Raw genomic sequence first — 23243 nt, forward strand, 5'->3', positions numbered from 1 at the left:
AATATATATGCACCCAACATAAGAGCACCTCAATACATAAGGCAACTGCTAACAGCTATAAAAGAGGAAATCGACAGGAACACAATAATAGTGGGGGACTTTAACACCTCACTTACACCAATGGACAGATCATCCAAAATGAAAATAAATAAGGAAACAGAAGCTTTAAATGACACAATAGACCAGATAGATTTAATTGATATATATAGGACATTCCATCCAAAAACAGCAGATTACACGTTCTTCTCAAGTGCGCACGGAACATTCTCCAGGATAGATCACATCTTGGGTCACAAATCAAGCCTCAGTAAATTTAAGAAAATTGAAATCATATCAAGCATCTTTTCTGACCACAACGCTATGAGATTAGAAATGAATTACAGGGCAAAAAACGTAAAAAAAGACAAATACATGGAGGCTAAACAATACATTACTAAATAACCAAGAGATCACTGAAGAAATCAAAGAGGAAATCAAAAAATACCTAGAGACAAATGACAAGGAAAACACGACGACCCAAAACCTATGGGATGCAGCAAAAGCAGTTCTAAGAGGGAAGTTTATAGCTATACAAGCCTACCTAAAGAAACAAGAAAAATCTCAAGTAAACAATCTAACCCTACACCTAAAGAAACTAGAGAAAGAAAAACAAACAAAACCCAAAGTTAGCAAAAGGAAAGAAATCATAAAGATCAGAGCGGAAATAAATGAAATAGAAACAAAGAAAACAATAGCAAAGATCAATAAAACTAAAAGCTGGTTCTTTGAGAAGATAAACAAAATTGATAAACCATTAGCCAGACTCATCAAGAAAAAGAGGGAGAGGACTCAAATCAATAAAATCAGAAATGAAAAAGGAGAAGTTACAACAGACACCGCAGAAATACAAAGCATCCTAAGAGACTACTACAAGCAACTTTATGCCAATAAAATGGACAACCTGGAAGAAATGGACAAATTTTTAGAAAGGTATAACCTTCCAAGACTGAACCAGGAAGAAACAGAAAATATGAACAGACCAATCACAAGGAATGAAATTGAAACTGTGATTAAAAATCTTCCAACAAACAAAAGTCCAGCACCAGATGGCTTCACAGGTGAATTCTATCAAACATTTAGAGAAGAGCTAACACCTATCCTTCTCAAACTCTTCCAAAAAATTGCAGAGGAAGGAACACTCCCAAACTCATTCTCTGAGGCCACCATCACCCTGATACCAAAACCAGACAAAGACACTACAAAAAAAGAAAATTACAGACCAATACCACTGATGAATATAGATGCAAAAATCCTCAACTAAATACTAGCAAACAGAATCCAACAACACATTAAAAGGATCATACACCACGATCAAGTGGGATTTATCCCAGGGATGCAAGGATTCTTCAATATACGCAAATCAATCAATGTGATACACCATATTAACAAATTGAAGAAGAAAAACCATATGATCATCTCAATAGATACAGAAAAAGCTTTTGACAAAATTCAACACCCATTTATCATAAAAACTCTCCAGAAAGTGGGCATAGAGGGAACCTACCTCAACATAATGAAGGCCATATATGACAAACCCACAGCAAACATCATTCTCAATGGTGAAAAACTGAAAGCATTTCCTCTAAGATCAGGAACGAGACAAGGATGTCCACTCTCACCACTATTATTCAACATAGTTCTGGAAGTCCTAGCCACGGCAATCAGAGAAGAAAAAGAAATAAAAGGAATACAAATTGGAAAAGAAGAAGTAAAACTGTCACTGTTTGCGGACGACATGATACTATACATAGAGAATCCTAAAACTGCCACCAGAAAACTGCTAGAGATAATTAATGAATATGGTAAAGTTGCAGGATACAAAATTAATGCACAGAAATCTCTTGCATTCCTATACACTAATGATGAAAAATCTGAAAGAGAAATTGTGGAAACACTCCCACTTACCATTGCAACAAAAAGAATAAAATACCTAGGAATAAACCTACCTAGGGAGACAAAAGACCTGTATGCAGAAAACTATAAGACACTGATGAAAGAAATTAAAGATGATACCAACAGATGGAGAGATATACCATGTTCTTGGATTGGAAGAATCAACATTGTGAAAATGAGTATACTACCCAAAGCAATCTACAGATTCAATGCAATCCCTATCACATTACCAATGGCATTTTTTACGGAGCTAGAACAAATCATCTTAAAATTTGTATGGAGACACAAAAGACCCCGAATAGCCAAAGCAGGCTTGAGGCAAAAAAATGGAGCTGGAGGAATCAGACTCCCTGACTTCAGACTCTACTACAAAGCTACAGTAATCAAGACAATATGGTACTGGCACAAAAACAGAAACATAGATCAATGGAACAAGATAGAAAGCCCAGAGATTAACCCACGCACCTATGGTCAACTAATCTATGACAAAGGAGGCAAAGATATACAATGGAGAAAAGACAGTCTCTTCAATAAGTGGTGCTGGGATAACTGGACAGCTATATGTAAAAGAATGAAATTAGAATACTCCCTAACACCATACACAAAAATAAACTCAAAATGGATTAGAGACCTAAATGTAAGACTGGACACTATAAAACTCTTAGAGGAAAACATAGGAAGAACACTCTTTGACATAAATCACAGCAAGATCTTTTTTGATCCACCTCCTAGAGTAATGGAAATAAAAACAAAAACAAGTGGGACCTAATGAAACTTCAAAGCTTTTGCACAGCAAAGGAAACCATAAACAAGACGAAAAGACAACCCTCAGAATGGGAGAAAATATTTGCAAACGAATCAACGGACAAAGGATTAATCTCCAAAATATATAAACAGCTCATTCAGCTCAATATTAAAGAAACAAACACCCCAATCCAAAAATGGGCAGAAGACCTAAATAGACATTTCTGCAAAGAAGACATACAGACGGCCACGAAGCACATGAAAAGATGCTCAACATCACTAATTATTAGAGAAATGCAAATCAAAACTACAATGAGGTATCACCTCACACCAGTTAGAATGGGCATCATCAGAAAATCTACAAACAACAAATGCTGGAGAGGGTGTGGAGAAAAGGGAACCCTCTTGCACTGTTGGTGGGAATGTAAATTGATACAGCCACTATGGAGAACAGCATGGAGGTTCCTTAAAAAACTAAAAATAGAATTACCATATGACCCAGCAATCCCACTACTGGGCATATACCCAGAGAAAACCGTAATTCAAAAAGACACATGCACCCGAATGTTCATTGCAGCACTATTTACAATAGCCAGGTCATGGAAGCAACCTAAATGCCCATCAACAGACGAATGGATAAAGAAGTTGTGGTACATATATACAATGGAATATTACTCAGCCATAAAAAGGAACGAAATTGAGTCATTTGTTGAGAAGTGGATGGATCTAGAGACTGTCATACAGAGTGAAGTAAGTCAGAAAGAGAAAAACAAATATCGTATATTAACGCATGTATGTGGAACCTAGAAAAATGGTACAGATGAGCCGGTTTGCAGGGCAGAAGTTGAGACACAGATGTAGAGAATGGACATATGGACCCCAAGGGGGGAAAACTGCGGTGGGGTGGGGATGGTGGTGTGCCGAATTGGGCGATTGGGACTGACATGTATACACTGATGTGTATAAAATTGATGCCTAATAAGAACCTGCAGTATAAAAAAACAAACAAACAAAACAACTAATACTAAACTTTCATTGGGTTAGTTGTATGGAAATATGTTAATATAAATGTTTCAGACATTACATGAAATTTCTAAAACTCTTATATTTGTATTTGTATGGAAATATGTTCATATAAATGTTTCAGACATTACATGAAATTTCTAAAAATCTTATATGTTCTGGTTATAAGTTAATGTTATAAGTAATAATCCTAGTTATTGCTTTAAAATGTATATCTCAGAAATAACTAATTTTCTTGTCAACTGCATTATTATGAACTTTCATCAAATCTTTAACTGTGGTCATTTTTAAGTCTTTTGTCATTTACAGACAGTTCTGGGTGTACTCTGATGCTTTTGCAAATATGTTCCTATAAAAGGGTTTCACCTTCAAGAAATTCATGGAAAAGACTCCGACAAGTACAGGTTTCTGGTAACTGACTGTAGTGCTGAACTGAATGAATAAGCATTTTCAGAACTCTAATGAAAAACTGATGAACTCATAAAAGTGCTAAAAAAAGATCAAGATGAAAAAAAAATTAATTACATGGGACTGAGTGAACTGATGAGGATGAGTATAATTTTTGTGACTTTCTGTCTGAATTAAAAAAAAAAAAAAATCCCACAAGGAAAAAAAAAAAAAAAGAATATACAGAAATAAATACTAAAAAGAAAGTAGAATTCAATATTTGAAAAGTTAATATTTCTTTTATTTGAGAATGAGCCCAAAGGTTCATGACCTGTAATAATTTGTCCTTTTTCTGAGGCATGAATCTGAAACATGTGCCAGGTAGCTGAAATTCACAAGCAAGTCACTTAGGTAGAGAGTGAGGTGGGGGACCAGAGGCTGGGAGGGCTGGGCCTGTGTCTTTCCTGCACAACCTCCCCTGCCTTTGCTTCCCAAGCAAAGAATTTGTGTTCCTGCGGGAGAGAGAGAGGGAATGGACGTCTATGAATTTAGAACTGGGAATTCGGCCAGTCACCAATGAGTTTAACAACAGCAGCTGAAGGTGGCTTTGCTGTTCTGTACTCAAGTTGAGAATCTGAATTTTTGTAGTTATACGTTATTTTATGGGGACAATTATATGCTACAGCGCTATCTGTCAATGAGGGAATTCACAAAGGTTCAGGATATATCCTTCTGGAATGTCCGAAGTATACAGCAAATCAAAACGTTAAAACCATTTAGAGTGTGATGTTATATGAAAACATTTGTTTTTCATTTATGCCTTTTTGTATTTTTTAAATGTTCCTCAAATGAGGGGGGAAACTAAAAATTAACTTAGTTCTAGAATATAAGACTTTTTTCTTTACTAGACCAAGTAAGGTGACAACAAAACCCAACCATGAGAAGAAGATGGTGGAAAGCAAAGCTCTGTGTCTCACGCTCACCTTATAGCACCTGTATTTATATAGAACCACCAGGAGAATAGTCATGATGACAATGACGCTGATCATGATAGCAGCATTCAGAATTGAGTGCAGGGCTCTCTGCCCCACAGTCTCGGTGTCTTCTGTGAATGGCGTATAGATTCTAAAATAAAATAAAACACAAAAGCCCCAGGTACGTGTTAATGGAGATTCCAAACTACATGCTCTCCAACACCAGTTTTGTTTCCTTGAGGCAACTGATATAAGTCACTTTTTTCCATCTCATCAATCTAACCAAGAATTTTTAGCCTAATAAAAATAGCTATATGCTAAAATAAGTCCTTCAAAATAAAAGGAGATAGTTAAAATATGGAAGTGGACCTATGTGAGCCAGACACTGGCTCCATCTAGTGGATGATTTATACCGAAATAATTACCTCATCAAATGTTCTTTCTCCACAGTTTATTAGTGATTTGTTAAAGTACCGGATTCTGATAACCAATGAGAACCTACTACACAGCACAGGGAACTTTCCTCAGTGCTCTGTGGTGACCTAAATGGGAAGGAAATCCAAAAAAGAGGGGATAGATGTATATGTATAGCTGATTCACTTTGCTGTACAGCAGAAACTAACACAACATTGTAAAGCAACTGTGCTCCGAAAACATTAAAAAAAAAAAAAAAAAAGTACTAGATTCTGCCATAAACTACCTAGGCTACAAGTGGTTGTCAGAGGAAGGTAAAATGGCTGATAATTATCCTTCATCTGTACGGTGACTGCAACTGAAGTTGTCTTGAGATAATGTCACATATCCAGCTTGCCCTTGCTTCTCATTCACATGAAAACACTTTTATCCCAGGTACCAATGTTTCCAGTAGAAGACTTTATTTCTGCCTCCCCTACAGTTATGTGTGGCCATGAGAATAAGTAATGGCCAATGAGTTATAGGCAGATGTGTTGTGTGGAACTTCTAAGGGAGGAGTTAGTTCTGCTGAGAGTCACGTCTCATGTCCTTTTCTCCCCCTCTCCTTCCTGCTGTCTGAATGAAGGCTGGGGCTCCAGCACCAATACTGGACCCCGAAATAACCTAGAGGGTAGAAGCCAAAAAAGAAGGGACGAAGGAGCCTCAGTCCTTGATGAAGAGAAGCCACTACACAATCTGAACTACTACTTCTGCACTACTCTGTGGGAGATAGAGAAAATATGTGCATCAGTCAAACCAGTTGTTTTGATTTTCTTTCTTTTGGCCGCGCCACACGGCTTGCAGGATCTTAGTTCCCCAACCAGGGATCAAAGCCAGGCCCCGGCAGTGAAAGCACTGAGTCCTAACCACTGGACCACCAGGGAATTCCCTGTTTTGATTTTCTATAATGGGCTCAGCAAACTTCCTGTAAAAAACTAGAGAGTAAATATTTTAAGCTTTGTGTGTCATATGGTCTCAGTTGCAACCACTCAACTCTGCCACTGTAGTATGAAAGCAGCTGTAGACAATATATAAACGAATGGACATGGCAGCGTTCCAATAAAACTTCATTTACAAAAGGAGGTGGCAGGCAGATCTGGCCTGTGGGGCATAGCTTGCTAACCCCTGTTCTTTAATATGCAGCCAAACCTAACTCTAACTTACAGAGATAATTTTCCCCAACCTCTTTTGGTTATTGTCTCCAATCCCTGTCCTTCACTCACTGTCTTACCCTTTCTCCCAAAAGGTTAAAAGCTTGGCTTTCAGAACCCCACAGAGTTTTCCAGACACTTGCCAATTTCAAAATTCATTTAAAACTTTTTGAGCCCCATAAGAGTCCTAGAGACAGAACTAGGTGACATCTGAATCAAAGCATTTTTCTTGGAGACAAAGGGCCGACACCAACAGCATCAGAGAAATCTACATGACAGTTCCGCAAACACTTAGTGCCAGCCTGCATTACTTCTTCATCCTTTCACTGAACAACTGTTTTTTTTGCTGAGCATTTATTACATACCTCACCCTGGAAACAAAGTACCCTCATAGGCCTCATAGTACAGAAGGAAACCAAGCATTCAATAATGAAAATAAATACATACTTGCATATTGTAACAAGTGAAAAAAGAACAGGTTGCTATGAGAAGGGATACCAGGAAGGACCTAATTCTGTTAGGAGGATCAGGGAAGTTATCTTTTAGGACTCAACATTTAAGCCAAGATGAGAAGGATGATAGGAATTAATCCACCAAAGTTAGAAAAGGAAGAGAACATTCCAGGGAGAAGAACAATGGGCCCAGTGGCCCTGAGGTGGTAAAATCACTACTCAACTGCTCAATTCCAAATAAATTCAACCCTGTCTAGGGACACCACATAAAAAATATAATTCTGCAGCTTTCATTTTCTCTACTTAAAGCATCATCTGCTTCTGGCCATCAGAGAGGATGGACTCTCTAGCCTTCATGTCCCTTCAGTGCAGAGGCCTTCAAGGTGGTGATGACACGCTACGAAGGACAGCTATGCTGGCCTTGAGCATAATGATACACAATACTCATACGTACAGCTGCCCATCCTTCCGGGTATAAAAGCTGACTGATTTGATGGTGGCCACGACCACCACCATACAGAGAGTCACGGGGACAAAGAGCATGATCACATGTTTGGCGCCATATTTCAACGTCAGCTCCTCATCTTCCTCTTCCTCTTGTTCCACCACCTGCTGCTGCGAGTTACCGGGGGCTCGGCCATTGGATAACGACTCAGAGTTGCCATGCCTCCGCCTCTCGCTGCCGTGCTCATGCCGCTCTCTACTGTCATTCTAAAAGCACAAGAGAGACTTGTTCAGTAAATTAGACTCCCAGTAGAATCAAGGTGTTCTGTATCAGAAACAGAAAATTTAATGATTAGACCCGAGATTATCAACAGGCCCGAGATTATCAATAGGCCCATTATTACACGAGTTCCAAAAACCTGAGGCAAGAAAGAATCAATTTACAAGAAGTATGCAGTTTAAAAGCCTAGATTATTTACCACTGTCCACTGAAGAAACCCAGGTCCTCCCTTTCACCTGGCTCGTGGCTTACCTCATTCTCACCTTCCATTCTCAACCTAATACAATTGTACTCATCCTTTGAGGTTTGACTTAAAAATGACACCTGCATGAAGCCTTCTTTACTTGCTGCAGCTGCAAGCAGAGTACACTCACCTTTTTCAAAATCATGAAGTGCTTTCTACCTGTGGTTTCATATCAGTTATACAAGGAACTATCTCACCTTCATTATTTTTTTTAATATATTTATTTATTTACTTATTTTTGGCTGCATTGGGTCTTCGTTGCTGTGTGCGGGCTTTCCCTAGTTGCAGCAAGCAGGGGCTACTCTTTGTTGCGGTGTGCGGGCTTCTCATTGCGGTGGCATCTCTTGTTGCAGAGCACGGGCTCTAGGTGCGCGGGTTTCAGTAGTTGTGGCGTGCGGGCTCAGCAGCGGTGACTCGCGGGCTCTGGAGTGCAGGCTAAGTAGTTGTGGTGCATGGGTTTAGTTGCTTAGTTGCTCTGCGGCATGTGGGGTCTTCCCGAACCAGGGCTCAAACCTGTATCCCCTGCATTGGCAGGCAGATTCTTAACCACCTCACCACCAGGGAAGTCCCTCACCTTCATTATTAATAAGACTTAAAAATCCTTGAAGTGATTTACAAGGGATCTCTCGGTATTATTTCTTACCATCTACAGTTATCTCAAAAAAATATTCAATTAAAAAAAAACCTTTACAGAGAGAAACTAGGCCTTAATTCTGATGCCCTCCCACCCTGTCCCCACCCCACTCCCATCTTGCCCTGTATAGAGGAAGAGAACAATAAATATGTGATGGATAAAGGAATGGAAGTAGAACTTCCTTAGATTCTACTTTCCTCTTAACCTAACCACCACTTTGTTACCTTCATCCTTATCCTGGGTTTAACCTTTCCTATTCTTCAAGTTCAGTTTCCTTTTTGGTATTACTGTATCTAAAACTCACTTTTTGTAAACGGTAGAATGAATCCCAAGAGCACTAACAACAACAGCAAAATAAAAATAATAAGACAAAAGGAGAAAAATAACAGAGAAGTAAATAAAACAGGAGATGAAAGTAGACTGATAGTCACTGTTGCTGATAAGATAAAATCAGCTTGGTTAAGACAGGGTTCTCTGAGGAAGCTCACGTGAGAACATGCCACTCTTGTACCTCATTTTTGACTAGAGTTTAACCAAGTATCACTACAGAGGAATACTATTATTCAATAAAAATACATAACATACTTAATAATAGCTTAAAATTATTACAAGGTACTACGGATTGTGATATGTCCTTTTTTTTTTTTTTTTTTTTTGGCTGCACTGCACGGCTTGCAGGATCTTAGTTCCCCGACCAGGGAAGCCCTGAGATGTGTTTTACGTTTAATTCTCACAGCCACCTCATCATCACCACTTTACAGGCAAGGCTAGTAAGTGTTACAGAAATGGTTTGAACCCAGGTGTGCCAGACTGCAGAAATCAAGTTTTTAACACCCTCTCAATTTGCCATTCACAAGACAACATGGAAGCTCTGCACACTCAGTGTGGGCTTTCTCTTTCCTTTGACTTTCAATTTATTCATTCCACAAGTAATCGGAATTCTATATTCCAGGTATTCTGCTGTGGCAATACTGAAATTAAAAAGATCTAGGTGCTGTCCTTAAGTAGCTCATGAGATAGTTTTAACATAGGAGAAATATTATACTAGAGATGTGAACAAAGTGCTACAGGACTGATTAATTTTGTATGATCAAGAAAGGCAACATATGGTGGGAATGTAAATTGGTACAGCCACTATGGAAAACAGTCTGAAGGTTCCTTGAAAAACTAAAAATAGAGTTGCCAAAGGATCCAGCAATCCCACTCCTGGGCATATATCCAGACAAAACTCTAATTTGAAAAGATACATGTACCCCAATGTTCACAGCAGCACTATTTACAATAACCAAGATATGGATGCAACCTAAATGTCCATCAACAAATGAATGGATAAAGAAGATGTGGCATATATATGCAACACACACACACACACATATATATATAATGGAATATTACTCAGCCATAAAGAAGAATGAAATAATGCCATTTGCAGCAACATGGATGGACCTAGAGATTATCATACGAAGTGAAGTAAATCAGAAAGAGAAGGACAAGTATCATATGATCTCACTTATATGTGGAACCTAAAATATGATACAAATGAACATATTTACAAAACAGAAACAAACCCATAGACATAGAAAACAAAATTACGGTTACCAAAGGGGAAAGGGGGTGGAGGAGGGATAAATTAGGAGTTTGGGATTAGCAGATACAAACTACTATATATAAAACAGATAAACAACAAAGTCCTACTGTATAGCACAGGGAACTATATTCAATACCCTGTAATAAACCACAATGGAAAATAATCTGAAAAAGAAAAAATATATATATATGTATAACAATCACTTTGCTATACACCTGAAACTAACACAACATTGTAAATCAACTACATGTCAATAAAAAATTAAGAATAAAATAAAATAAAAAAGAAACACAACATAAAAGATATAATTCTTGAGCAGAAGCTTCAAGAGTGGAAGGTGAATGGGCTCCTGGCAGAGACATCATGTAGAGTGGCACAGGCCTATGCAGAAAATCAGTGAGTACTCCTGAGGTGGCTGGAGGATAGGGTGGTCAGGGCTGGTGGCAGGAAAGGAAGGTTAGGAACAGGTTGTAAAGAACCTTGTTTGCCATGCCAGGGACTTCAGACTTTGTCCTGTAGGAAACAGAAAGTCATAAAAATTGTTAAGGTTGAGGAAGTGACACATCAGATAATGTTTCATTTTTAAGAAACTTGACTGAGTGACGATGGAAAATAGGAGAGGTATGAGAAGAATATTTCAGAAGTGGAATTGACAGGGCTTTGTGGCAAATTACATGTGAATGGTCAGGAAGGAGTCAAGGATGACTCTGGAGGTTTAGGCATAAGGGACTAGGAAGGTGGTGATGGCATTGATAGATATAGGGAACACAAGAAGATGAGCAGGCTAGAGGAGAGAGATTTTAGTTAGGGTGATAGGTGAATCTGAAGTACTACAACCAGGCAGGAAAGTCCAAAGGCAGTTAATAAGAATTTCAAGCTCAGAAGAGAGTTGGGGGAAGTCATTAGTTTCCATTGCTAAGCAAGTGGACAAAATCTCAGGGAGAAGGTATAGATGGACATGTTGGTCATTAATGTACTACAACAGCTGTGGAAGGAAAAATACAGAGTGGGATGACGACCAACGAGAGAAGCAGCAGGTTATTCATAAATCATAATGGACTGGGGATTGAATGGAAACTGAGAAATTAGAGGCAATCATTCCTTGAAGCAAAACAAAAACAAAAACAAAAACAGTGACAACAGAAGGGATTCAAATTTGAAAAAGTTATTTTAGAGACTTAAGCATACATGTCAGGTCAAAGTATAGAATTAGGATTAGAGTAAAAGGGTGATGATACAAGACAGAGAGACGATAATTAATGAAACAGGGTAAGGGATAAATGGTGGAGAATAGAAGGAGAGAGAAAAGTTGGCCTTACAAAGGCACTGGTGTCCTCTGCCTCAGTCTGACCTCATGGAGAAAACATTTATGAAGGCTCAAGCCCTATGAGGAGCGGAAAGGAAACTACTGCAAAGCACAAAAGATAGAAATATGTATACCACTCACCAAGAAAGATAATTTTTGCCGAACACAAGTCACTAAAGTTCAGTAGGAAGGAAATGGTTATGAGGAAGGTGGGATCTGGAAAACAGGGGCATAGTGTGATAGATAGCTGAGGAGCAGGAGGGTTGAGGGAATTCATACTTCTACTTTCTTAGAAGGAGGTGACTACGTCATACGCTAAGAATGCTATGTTTGTGACTAATATTCAGCAATACAATTACGACCAACTTGATGGGCTGATTAATGTTCAATATAAACTAAAATGCAAGTAATAACAGCTCCCTTTATATAGTATTTACAAAGCATTTATATAATTTAGTATTATATAATTGATATAAAGTACTTATATAATTTACAAAGCACTCTCACGTCATCTCATTTATTCTTTTCATATGTTGGGAGGTTTTGGCAGATGAACACTAAAGCAACTGGTCCAAAATCTCACAGCCAGAAAACAGCAGAGGCAGGAATCAAATCCAAGTCTCTTGCTTCAAAACCTGAGTTCTTGCTATGGCACCACAGCTGTCCTACCAGGCTACGTGAGCTGTAACTGGGTGAGCCTAGCATGAAAGCGGCAATCATAAAATGCTTGTTTATGGTACTCTACTGGATGTTCCGGTTTATGATGAACATTAGCAAACCCCACCCTGCCCCGCCCCTGGAGCTGATACAGGATACGAGAGCACTGTTTCTCTCTCTCCCTCTCTCTCACACACACACACACACACCCCTTCATCTTTATAGTAATACTTCAGATACTATTTTTAAAACTAACCATATTATTGTCTTTTAAAGTATAATTTATTTATTTAAACAGGTAAAACATACATACGGTTCTAAAGCCAGGAAGTATAAAAAGGTATACAGTAAAAAACCTCCCACTTAACTATCTACTTAGTTTCCTAATCCCCCAGGTTACCACTGTCACTGTTCTCAGCAAATCCTTTTAAAGTTTCCTTATGCATATACAAGCAAATACAAATATATATTCTCATTCCCCTTGTCCACACAAATGGTAGCACAATAAATGCACTGTCCTGTACTTTGCTTTCTTTTTTGAACTATGTATCTTAGAGAGTTTTTTACACATCAGTAAAGAATATCCTTATTCTCTAAAAAAAAATTTTTTTTTAGCCAGCTGTAGAGTCAGTATATGAATATATCATAATTTACTAGGCCAATCCCCTAATGATGGACATTAAACTTGTTTCCAACTTTTTGCCGTTCCAAACACTGCTGCAATGAATGCCCCCTGTAAGTTACTTCACGTGTACGGGGCCATATTTGCAGGATAAATTCCCTGAAGTAAAAGTACGGGGTCAAAGTATACATGCATTTGAAATCCTGATTTATATTGCCAAATAGCCCTCTTTATGGGTTGTACCAGTTTAAAGTCTAAGCAATGCAGGAGAGTGCCTGTTTCAACAAGCCCTTGTCAACATAGTAAGCCATGAGAGGCCTGAATTTATACCAGTCTGATAGGTATTAAAATATGGGATCTCAGTGTAATTTTAACTTTTACATCTCTTATTATTAGAAAAGATGAGTTGTTTTTTTTTTTAATGAACTAAGTATTCATATCCTTTGTCATCTTTCTATTTGGCTTATGGTACTTTGTTTTAGTTAAAACTTATTAATTTAAAAAAGTGAATGCCAGCTATGTACAAGGACATAGCAGTCAACAAGACTGCCCTCATGAAATGATTTCAAGCAGGGGAAGACAGATAATAAACAAAATAATTACAGATTGGAATAGTACTATAATAGGGTGATGTGATAAATACATAGAATGGGACTACTTTCAAGTAATGTGACCAGAGAATATCTTTCTGAGGAAGTGACATTTGAGCTGAGACCTGAAGGATGAAAAGATGTGAAAGGGCTTTGGTACTGTAAAGGATTAACTCAGCAGGTCAGGGGTGTCCAAACCCTGCACACACCAAAGAAAGATCTGGTCTGCTTCCTAGGAGATAACCTCTAAGCCTTTGGAATAGGCTGCCTGTTAAGAGTGTTTCTGTTTACATGAGGCCTTGGGTCACATTGTTAACAATGTGATCCATGGTGGGAGTCTTGGGCCACATGGTATCTGCTTGACCTTAGGAGGGGCTACAGAACTATGTTCAGACATGTCTACATGACCAACCCCCAATAAAACTCCTGGACACCAAGGCTCAAGTATGCTTCCCTGGTGAGCAATACTCCGTGCATGTTGTCTCACACTGTTCCTGGGAGAATTAAGCACCGTTCGCATGACTCCATTGGGAGAGGACAACTGGAAGCTTGGGCCTGGTGTCTCCTGGATCCTTCTTGCCCTTTGTGCCTTTTTCTGTAGCTAACTTTAATCTTTGCCTTTTCACTATAATAAACTGTAACAGTGAGTATAATGGCTTTTCTGAGATCTGTGGGTCCTTCTACTACCTAATCACTGAACCTGAGCATGGTCTTGAGGAACCCCAAATATATGTGTACACTGAAAACTCTAAAATATTGTTAAGAGAAATTAAAGATCAAAAGCAAAAATAGACAAATGGGACTACATCAAACTTTAAAACTTCTGTGCATCAAAGAAACAATCAACAGAGTAAAAAGGCAACCACAGAATGGAAGAAAATGTTTGCAAATTACATACCTGATAATAGGTTAATATCCAGAATATATAAAGAACTCCTAAAATTTAACAACAAAGAAACAAATAATCTGATTTTAAAATGGCAAAAGACTTGAATAGACGTTTCTCTGAAGAATATATACAAACAGCCAACAAGCATAAGAAAAGATGCTCAATATCACTATTCATCAGAGAAATTCACATGAAAACTGAGATATCTTATATGCATTAGGATGGCTACTATCAAAAAACCAGAAAATAACAAGTATTAGCAAGGGTGCAGAGAAATTGAAGCCCTGTTGGCGGGAATGTAAAATGGTACAGCCGCTATAGGAAATAGTATACAGGTTCCTCAAAAAAATTAAGAACAGAATTGTCATATGATTCAGCAACCCCACTTCTAGGTACATATCCAAAAAAATTAAAAGCAGTATCTCAAAGAGATATTTGTGCCCCCATGATCACTGCAGCATTATTCACAAGAGCCAGGAGACAGAAGAAACTCAAATGTCTATCAATAGACAGATAAAGGAAATGTGATACATATGTACAATGGAATGTTATTCAGCCTTAAAAGAGAAGGAAATCGTGTCACTTGCTAAAACATGGATGAATCTTGAGGACATTATACTGTGAAATAAGCAAGTCACAAAAAGACAAATACTGCATGATTCCACTTATATGAAGTATCTGAAGTAGTCTAACTCAAAAAAAAAGTATAACTGTGGCTGCTAGGGGCTGTGGGGATGGGGAAATAGGGAGTTGTTCAATAGGTGCAGAGTATCAGTTTTGCAAGTTGAAAAAGCTCTAGAAATCTACTGTGCCACAATGTGAATATAGTTAACACTACTGATGTACACTTAAAAATGGTTAAGATGGTAAATTTTAAAATTTATGTCATGTCATTTATCACAATTAAAAAAATTTTTTAAAGACCTCAATATTTGATAAATGTAGAGCTATACTGTGTATTCATGGATTGAAAGACTCAATATTGTTAACGTGTCAATTCTACCAACGCCACCCCCCCACCCCACTGCCGAGTGATCTGAAGGTTCAATGCAACCTCAACTGGCTTTTCTGTAGAAATGTTTATTAAGTTAATATGGAAATAAAGGACCTAGGATATCCAAAACAACTTTGAAAGTAGGAGAACTAATGCCACAAGACTTCTTATACAGTTATGGTTATCAAAAAATGTAATACTGGCAAAAATAGACACAACAGAGAGCCCAGAAACAGCCTGACACATATGGACAGCTGATTTTTCCCAAAGGTGCGAAGGCAATTCAGTGGAGAAAGGATAGTCTTTTTCAACAAATGACGCTGAAACAACTGGATATCCAAATGGAGAAAACTCAACTGTGATCCATACCCCATACCATATACAAAAAATTATACTTACAATACAGACCTAAATGTAACACCTAAAACTACAGTTTCCAGAAGAAAGTAATGTAAGAAAAAACTTTTGAGAACCTGAGTTAAGCAAGATTTCTCAGGTATGACATAAAGAAAAAAAAGATCCACAAAAGGAAAAATAGATAAAAGGGACTTTATCAATATTTGAACTGATCTATTTCTGCTCTTTAAAAAACACTGTTAAGAAAATAAAAAGACAAGCCATAGACTGGGAGAAAATGTTTGCAAATCATATATATCATAGAGAACTTGTATCTGGAATATATAAAGAACTCTCAAAACTCAATAAAACAACCCCCTCCAAAAAAACAAGAAAGAAAAAGAAAACAAACAACCCAATTTAAAAATTGAGTAAGAGATTTGAACAGATACTTCACCAAAGATATTAGGATGACAAGCACAAGAAGAGATACTTAACATAATTATTCAGAGAAATGCAAATTAAAACCACAATGATATTAGTATCCACCCACTAGAATGGCTGAGAAACTGAAAAGACTGACTGTACCAAGGGCTGATGAGGATGTGGAGGAACTGGAACTCTCATATGCTGCTGGTGCAAAATTATACAACCAATTTGCAAAACTGTTTGACAGTATCTTAAAAAACTAAATATATACCTTCTACATTGGATCATGTTCTACTCTTAGGTATTTACTCAAAATAAATGAAAGAATTATGTCTATTCAAAGATCTGTACACAAACATCCACAACAGCCTTATTTGTAATAACCCAAAACCAGAAACAATGCAAATACCCATGAACAAGTGAAGGGATAAAAAAAACAAAACAAACAAAAAAACCTGTGGTATATCTATATAACGGAATACAACACAGCAATAAAAAGGAACTACTGCCACATGCTATAAGACTGATGAATCTTGACTAGAAGGAGTTATACTGAATGAAAAAGCCTTTCAAAAGAGTATGTACCATATGATTTCATTTATATAAAATTCTATGAAATGAAAACTAGAATACAGTGACAAAAATCTGATCAGTGGTTCCCTGGGAATAGACAGCAGTTGGGGAGGGACAGGAGGGAGAGATTACAAGGAAGCGTGAGGAAACTTTTAGGTGTAATGGTTATGTTCATTATTGTGACTGTGGTGGTGGTTTCCAGGGTACAAATATATGTCAAAACTGATCAAAGTGTATACTTTAAATACGTGCAGTTCACTGTGTGACAATTATACTTCAATAAAGCTGTTTTTTAAAAAGTGTTTTTCTAGGGACTTCCCTGGTGGTCCAGTGGGTAGGACTCCATGCTCCCAGTGCAGGGGAGCCCGGGTTTGATCCCCAGTCGGGGAACTAGATCCTGCATGCATGCTGCAACTAAGAGTCTGCATGCCGCAACTAAGAAGTCCTCATGCCGCAACTAGGAGTCCTCATGCCACAACTAGGAGTCCACATGCCACAACTAAGAAGAAGTCCACGTGCCGCAACTAAAAGTCCACACATCATAACTAAAGGATCCTGCATGCTGCAGCTAGGACCCAGTGCAGCCAAAATATATATATATTCATTCATTCATTCATTCATTCATTTATTTATGGCTGCACTGGGTCTTGGTTGCTGCGCGTGGGCTTTCTCTAGTTGCAGCGAGCGGGGGCTACTCTTCGTTGTGGTGTGAGGGCTTCTCATTGCTGTGGCTTCTCTTGTTGTGGAGCAAGGGCTCTAGGGGCGCAGGATTCAGTAGTTGTGGCACACGGGCTCAGTAGTTGTGGCTCGCGGGCTCTAGAGCGCAGGCTCAGTAGTTGTGGTGCACGGGCTTAGTTGCTCTGCAGCATGTGGGATCTTCCTGGACCAGGGCTTGAACCCGTGTCCCCTGCATTGGCAGGCAGATTCTTAACCACTGCGCCACCAGGGAAGTCCCTAAATAAATAAATATTTTTTTAAAAAACTGAATGTTTAAGAAAAAAGTGTTTTTCGCAAAGAGGTGTGTAGAGCCTTTGAAAACTGTCACATTAGGAAGGTGACACTAGAACTACTGAGGGATTTCCAAAATGAAAAATCTTGGCTAAATATTAGAATGACGACTTAGCATTATTTTTAAGGCTAATTAAAAACAAACTTTTTACTATGGAAACAGTTAAAGCAAATACTGCCAGAAGTGTATAATGAAGCCCCACGTGCACTTTACCAGCTTCAATTATTGTCATCTCATGGTTAATCTTATTCCGTTTGTTTTCCCACCCACTTTGCCCCCAGTATTATTTTGAGGCAAACTCGGATGTATCATTTCCTTCATAAATATTTTAGTATATATTTCTAAAAGATAAGAACATAAAGGTCTCTTTGTGTGTGTGGCTTAGTAGCTCATTTCTTTCTTAATTAAAAAAAAAAAAAAACTTTATTTTTTAGAGCAGTTTTAGGTTCACGGCAAAACTTGGCAGAAAGTATGAAGAGTTCCCATACACCCTACACCCCTTGCCCCACAGGGCCTTCCTCCATCAACATCCTACACTGAAGTGGTACATTTTACAATCAACAAATCTACACTGACACCTCATTATCACCCAAAGTCCACAGTTAGCTTTAGGGTTCACTCTTGGTATTGTACATTATGTGGGTTTTGAAGACTGCATAATAAATGCATCTACCATAGTACCATATAGAATAGTTCCACTGTCCTAAAAATCCTCTGTTCTCTGCCTATTGATCCCTCACCTTCCCCCTATGCTCTGGCCACCAAGGATCTTTTTACAGCCTGCACAGTTCTGCCCTTAAAGGCTATTTTTAAGATTCAGAAAAACCAGTGTTGTAGCCATTATAAATGATTTCACTTCAGTGGCAGAGGAAGGATTATTCACTGTATAAATGTTGTAAGTTTCAGGGAGGGCAGGGTCCTATGGGAAGTGGCCAGCATGCGGGAAGTGAGTTCCTATGAAGCCACATTCCCCAGAGCTCCTACACCATTACGTCAGAGGCTTCATTTTAATTCTTTCTCCTTTCTCTCACTTCAGAACATGATGCGAGTACAGGTCGAGCCACTAAAGCATGTGGACCCTCAGGCAGGGATAGTTCTCAGGCAGCAAAAATTGTGGAGGTATTTTCAATAGAGCATAGGGCGTGCCCATTTTTTTTTTAAACCTTGTTTTCTGCCTGCCTGCCCCTGGTTTTTAGTTTTATTTCTGTAGTTAAAAGAAATATTATAAACAAAAGTTTATAAACATTTTTAGAAGTTTTAAAAAGTGTTATCAACTTGTGTTTATAACATAGAAACTAAGTGTCCTCCCTAATCTCTGTTCCACAATATGAACATGGTAAGCAATCTGATGTACTTTCAGATACTTTTAAAGCCGTGTTCTGCAATTTGCTTTTGTTACTTAATGATATGTCAGATACCTTTCTATACCAACACTTGTAAATATACCTCAACTTAAACACCACAGTAACGGCACAGTAATAATGACAATTATGATAATAATTGCTAAGATTTATTGACTATGTATGTGCAAGACACTCTAAGCACTTCAGATGAGTTGTCTCATTTAATCCTAATAAAACTCTGAGTTTATTAATATTCTAAACTTCATTAACAGATAAAGACATAGACGCTCAGAGAGATCAGATAGTGTGCCAAAGATCCCAGAGCTAAGAAGTTCTAGAGCAGAGATTCTAATTTGGACAGTTTAGCCCAAAGATCGTACTATTCGCCATTACCTTATACTACTGACTGGGTAAACCATAAGAAAAGACTGATGTTATCTCCAAATTCTCACTGTTACAAACAATGTTTCAATAAATATTCTTGTCTATATTTCCTGGCACTCTTATGGAAATGTTTTTATAGGACAAGTTTCTAGAAGTGGAAATGCCAGGTCACAAGGTATATGCCTTTTTAGATTTAATTGCCAAATTATCTCCAAAAGGCATGTATATGTAGTGGACTCACTTGAAAACTTGCCTCCAAATAAACACAAATTTAACTCCCGTGAACATCAAACGACAATGCCTATTTCCCCACACTTTTAGTAGCAATGGGGATCAAGCCTTGCTCACTGATAGAAATGAAAACCTTTCATTTTTCACCTATGTCTCATTACTAGTAAGGTTGATCAACTAGTCTTTTCATATGTTTATTACCATGTATATTTCTTCTTCCTCCTCCATATACATATATTGCTCGTATCCTTTGGTAATATTGTTTATGAGTTGTTTATGTCCCTTTTGGCTTCATAAGAATTCTTTGTATATTAAGATATATCTGTCATTAGGCATTATAAGCCTTTGCCCAGTTTGTTTTTTGACTTTGTTCATGGCAGTTTTGCCACATTTAATTTTATAATTTTGTATTGCTGAATATGAACTTAGATGATTTTATAAGGAAAACAACTCATTTTTACATCTCAAATTCTAGTGTTTTTCAACATACACACATAGGTACATAGTTACAGTGAACATTCACAAATATTGCATCCTACTTTTTTCATCGAATATTATTTCATGTATACATTCCCATGTAGTAAGTCCCATGTAAAAATTAACACTGTATTCCATTATGTTGATATAAATGTATCTGCATATTATTTACTTACTTAAAGATGGATATTTATTTATAAGAAAAACTATCAATCTTATAAGACTTTATACATATTGTTTGGATTTCCACAAATAGAAATGTGAGGCTCCTAAGCCCTGCACTGTAGGAAAAACTAGAAGAGGAGCTTAACTGAAGAACTGGCAAGTTATGTGGAAACTTGAAAATATTTATTAATCATACTCAATATGTTTCCAACAGCAAGCAGAATTCCATCCAGCACCTGCCCAAGCTTTGTGATTGCCCAGAGTTAGAGCTTTAACCATCACTCTGTCATCAAGGAAGGTTGTCATTTCCCTGAACAGTTGATATAACTGGTGAGAGATAATATTTAACATTTATGGTGCTGTTGTGTTAGGCTTGAACCTAGAGTTGTTGTTTTTTTTTTAACAAACTTTGAAGATCTGTGCCAAAGATTTCTGACTTTACTCTCATGCAAAAACAAGCATGTTCCTCTGGAGGTCACCAAGATTTTACGTTCTTCTTTCTCCTTATTTCATTTTGGCATAAATGGGAAAACAAATTCATTACCATAAACAGTACAGTAACACCATCATCCAAAGGCTGATTGAGCCCGTGGACCCGATTCAGCTTAAATTTAGATCGCTCCTTTCATTTATTTTTTTTCCCCTCAAGGTCCCAAGTACTTAATCACCACTTTCAACAGCTTATAGGTTTGCATTCTATTTAATTTTATACGATTTCTCACACTTTAAAAAAGTGACCCACTATCATCTAGAAAATGAGGGGGTTAGTTCTGCCAGTTTATGATTTGCTTGTAACTTAATAAAGTTCTCTGCATTTAATATTTTGAATTCAGAAAAGATACTGCAGATGACCTTCTTTTATAAAGACCAGACACATTTTAATGTTGTAAATTTAGCAGCTGAAGGTAACGATTTACATGTCTTCTTCAGCAATTGCTTTACACAGAGAATTATTATTGACCTTTCAATGGATTACTACTTTAAGGCTTCTTTTTTAGCTAGCAAATGACTGATTTTTTTCTATTCTAAATCAAAAAGGCTGTTGACAATTTATTTCCTTAAGGACTAGAAAATTTGGGTCAGAAGAAACTAATATGAATTAAAACACTGAGTATTCAATTTATAAATCTAATTTTTTTCTCTAATGTCACTTTCCCTTTAATTCTTTATTCAAATATAGTGGTTCTCAAATTATGGCCCCTGGACCAGAAGCACTGGCATGATCTGGGAATTGGTCAGAAATGCAAATTCTCTGGCCCCATCCCAGGCCTACAAAATCAGGAATTCTGGATTTGGGGCCAGAGAATTTGTACTAACAATTCTTCCAGGGATTCCAATGCACACTAAGGTTTGAAAGTCACTGCTGTAACATACATTTTATAAGGCTTAATTAACAATATAAATGAATTTTAGACTTACTTCAAAAAAATCACTTCTTTGTATCTTAGAAAAGCAAAAAGGTCTCAGCTAATCCACATAAAAGTTGTAAGTCTACATCAAATCAAAACATGAACTCTACCCATCAAAATTTTGTACCAGAAAATAAAACTTTACAAATTAATAGGTAGAGTAAAAGTAAACCAAAGGATGATGACAGATCACAAACTAGAAAAAGGCCCAAATAATGTTCTTCTTAGAGCTACTTTAATATCTTACCTGCAAAATACATTTAGAAAACAAAGAACTTCCGTTATTTTACAACTTATAAGCTTTGCCCTTTGTCAGAAACAGTTGTCATTAGTTAGTCGACCTTCCAGTCTCCAGTCCCTATAGACATAGCCTACCAACAGCAAAAACAAACATGAAGTCCATGCTAGCTTCTAGTTAGAGGTGGTGGGTAAACTAATGGAAAGTAGTAAAATTTTTGGTTGAATGCCATCTTAAGGAATCAGGACACACACTCTTGAGGGAGAAATAAATAAAATGGATTCTCCACTTGGTTCTTGTGACATGCCAATGTTTGACAGCTGTTCTACATAAAAACTGGAGCTCTGCCCCACATGGTGACAGCAGTGCAGATAATGACACGGTGGCAACAGCAGTGATGTGAGATGGCTAAGGAAGTGTGTCCAGAGCACAGGGAGCCCAGAGCACCCTCTCACATGAAAGATGAAGTCCTTAAGCAACTGATAAGATTCACTTCAGACTTTTATTTGCAGATAGAAAATTTAAAATTTTCTCCTGCTAATGTGAGAAAAAAACAAAAGCCACTTTGCTCCTTTGCAGGGAGATTTGTATTGAACTGGTTTAGAGATACTGGGTGATCAATAAACTCTAAAGTCAGCTCAGAAACATGAACGAAGTTCTGCCTTTCGGGATTTTACAGCCTAGATGAGGTCAACAACTATAAAAAAGTAAAAAATTCTAAAAAGTGAAAAGGTGAAAACGACGTAACTCCTCTCATCTGTTATTAGCAGGAATTAAGATTTTTATATGAGCTAGTTTTCTAGAAAATGAAAGCTTGCTTAAGGTGTAAGTCCAAAAACACGATATTTTTAATGAAAAGTTTCTATAGTGCACTGTAAACATTTCAGTCTTTTAAAATGGAGACTGACAGACACAACTGAAGCTTTTATCAAGGGCATAATATAAACTCCAATTACCAAGACCCCAGGCTATCATGCTTTTTTAGTTTCTTTTACATCAACTGCTCTAATTCCTCCACTACTGTTAGTCAGTCATCATGGACACCTTGAATGCTTCTCCCCTTTCCACAGATATTCCCCAGGTAGCATATTGTCCTTTTGTGACCTTTCTTTACATTCAAAAAATTTCCCCTTTAAAAATACCTTTCTTTTTAAATTATGAGATAACTATATTATAGAACATGTGGAAAAAAATAAAAGGGGAAAATCACCAAAATCACCCATCTTTTTCCTTGTCAGACTTTTCTGGTAGGGGTGTAAAACAATAACTGGAACAGTTGAACGTT

General features: G+C 37.5%; 1 protein-coding gene across 3 annotated transcripts in view; it reads right to left on the minus strand.

Annotated features, from left to right (window-relative positions):
* Nucleotides 1-23243, minus strand: part of PSEN1 (presenilin 1) — an 87962-nt gene that overhangs the window by 46416 nt on the left and 18303 nt on the right. For all 3 annotated transcript variants that reach the window (XM_068543245.1, XM_068543255.1, XM_068543235.1), the window contains 2 exons: nucleotides 7571-7827; nucleotides 5070-5211 (listed from right to left, as the gene is read on the minus strand). In XM_068543245.1, coding sequence (XP_068399346.1) covers nucleotides 5070-5211; nucleotides 7571-7827 — 399 coding nt within the window. The remainder of the gene's footprint in view (nucleotides 1-5069; nucleotides 5212-7570; nucleotides 7828-23243) is intronic.

Source organism: Eschrichtius robustus, chromosome 1 (assembly GCF_028021215.1).
Source record: "Eschrichtius robustus isolate mEscRob2 chromosome 1, mEscRob2.pri, whole genome shotgun sequence".
NCBI classification, from domain to species: Eukaryota; Metazoa; Chordata; class Mammalia; order Artiodactyla; family Eschrichtiidae; genus Eschrichtius; species Eschrichtius robustus.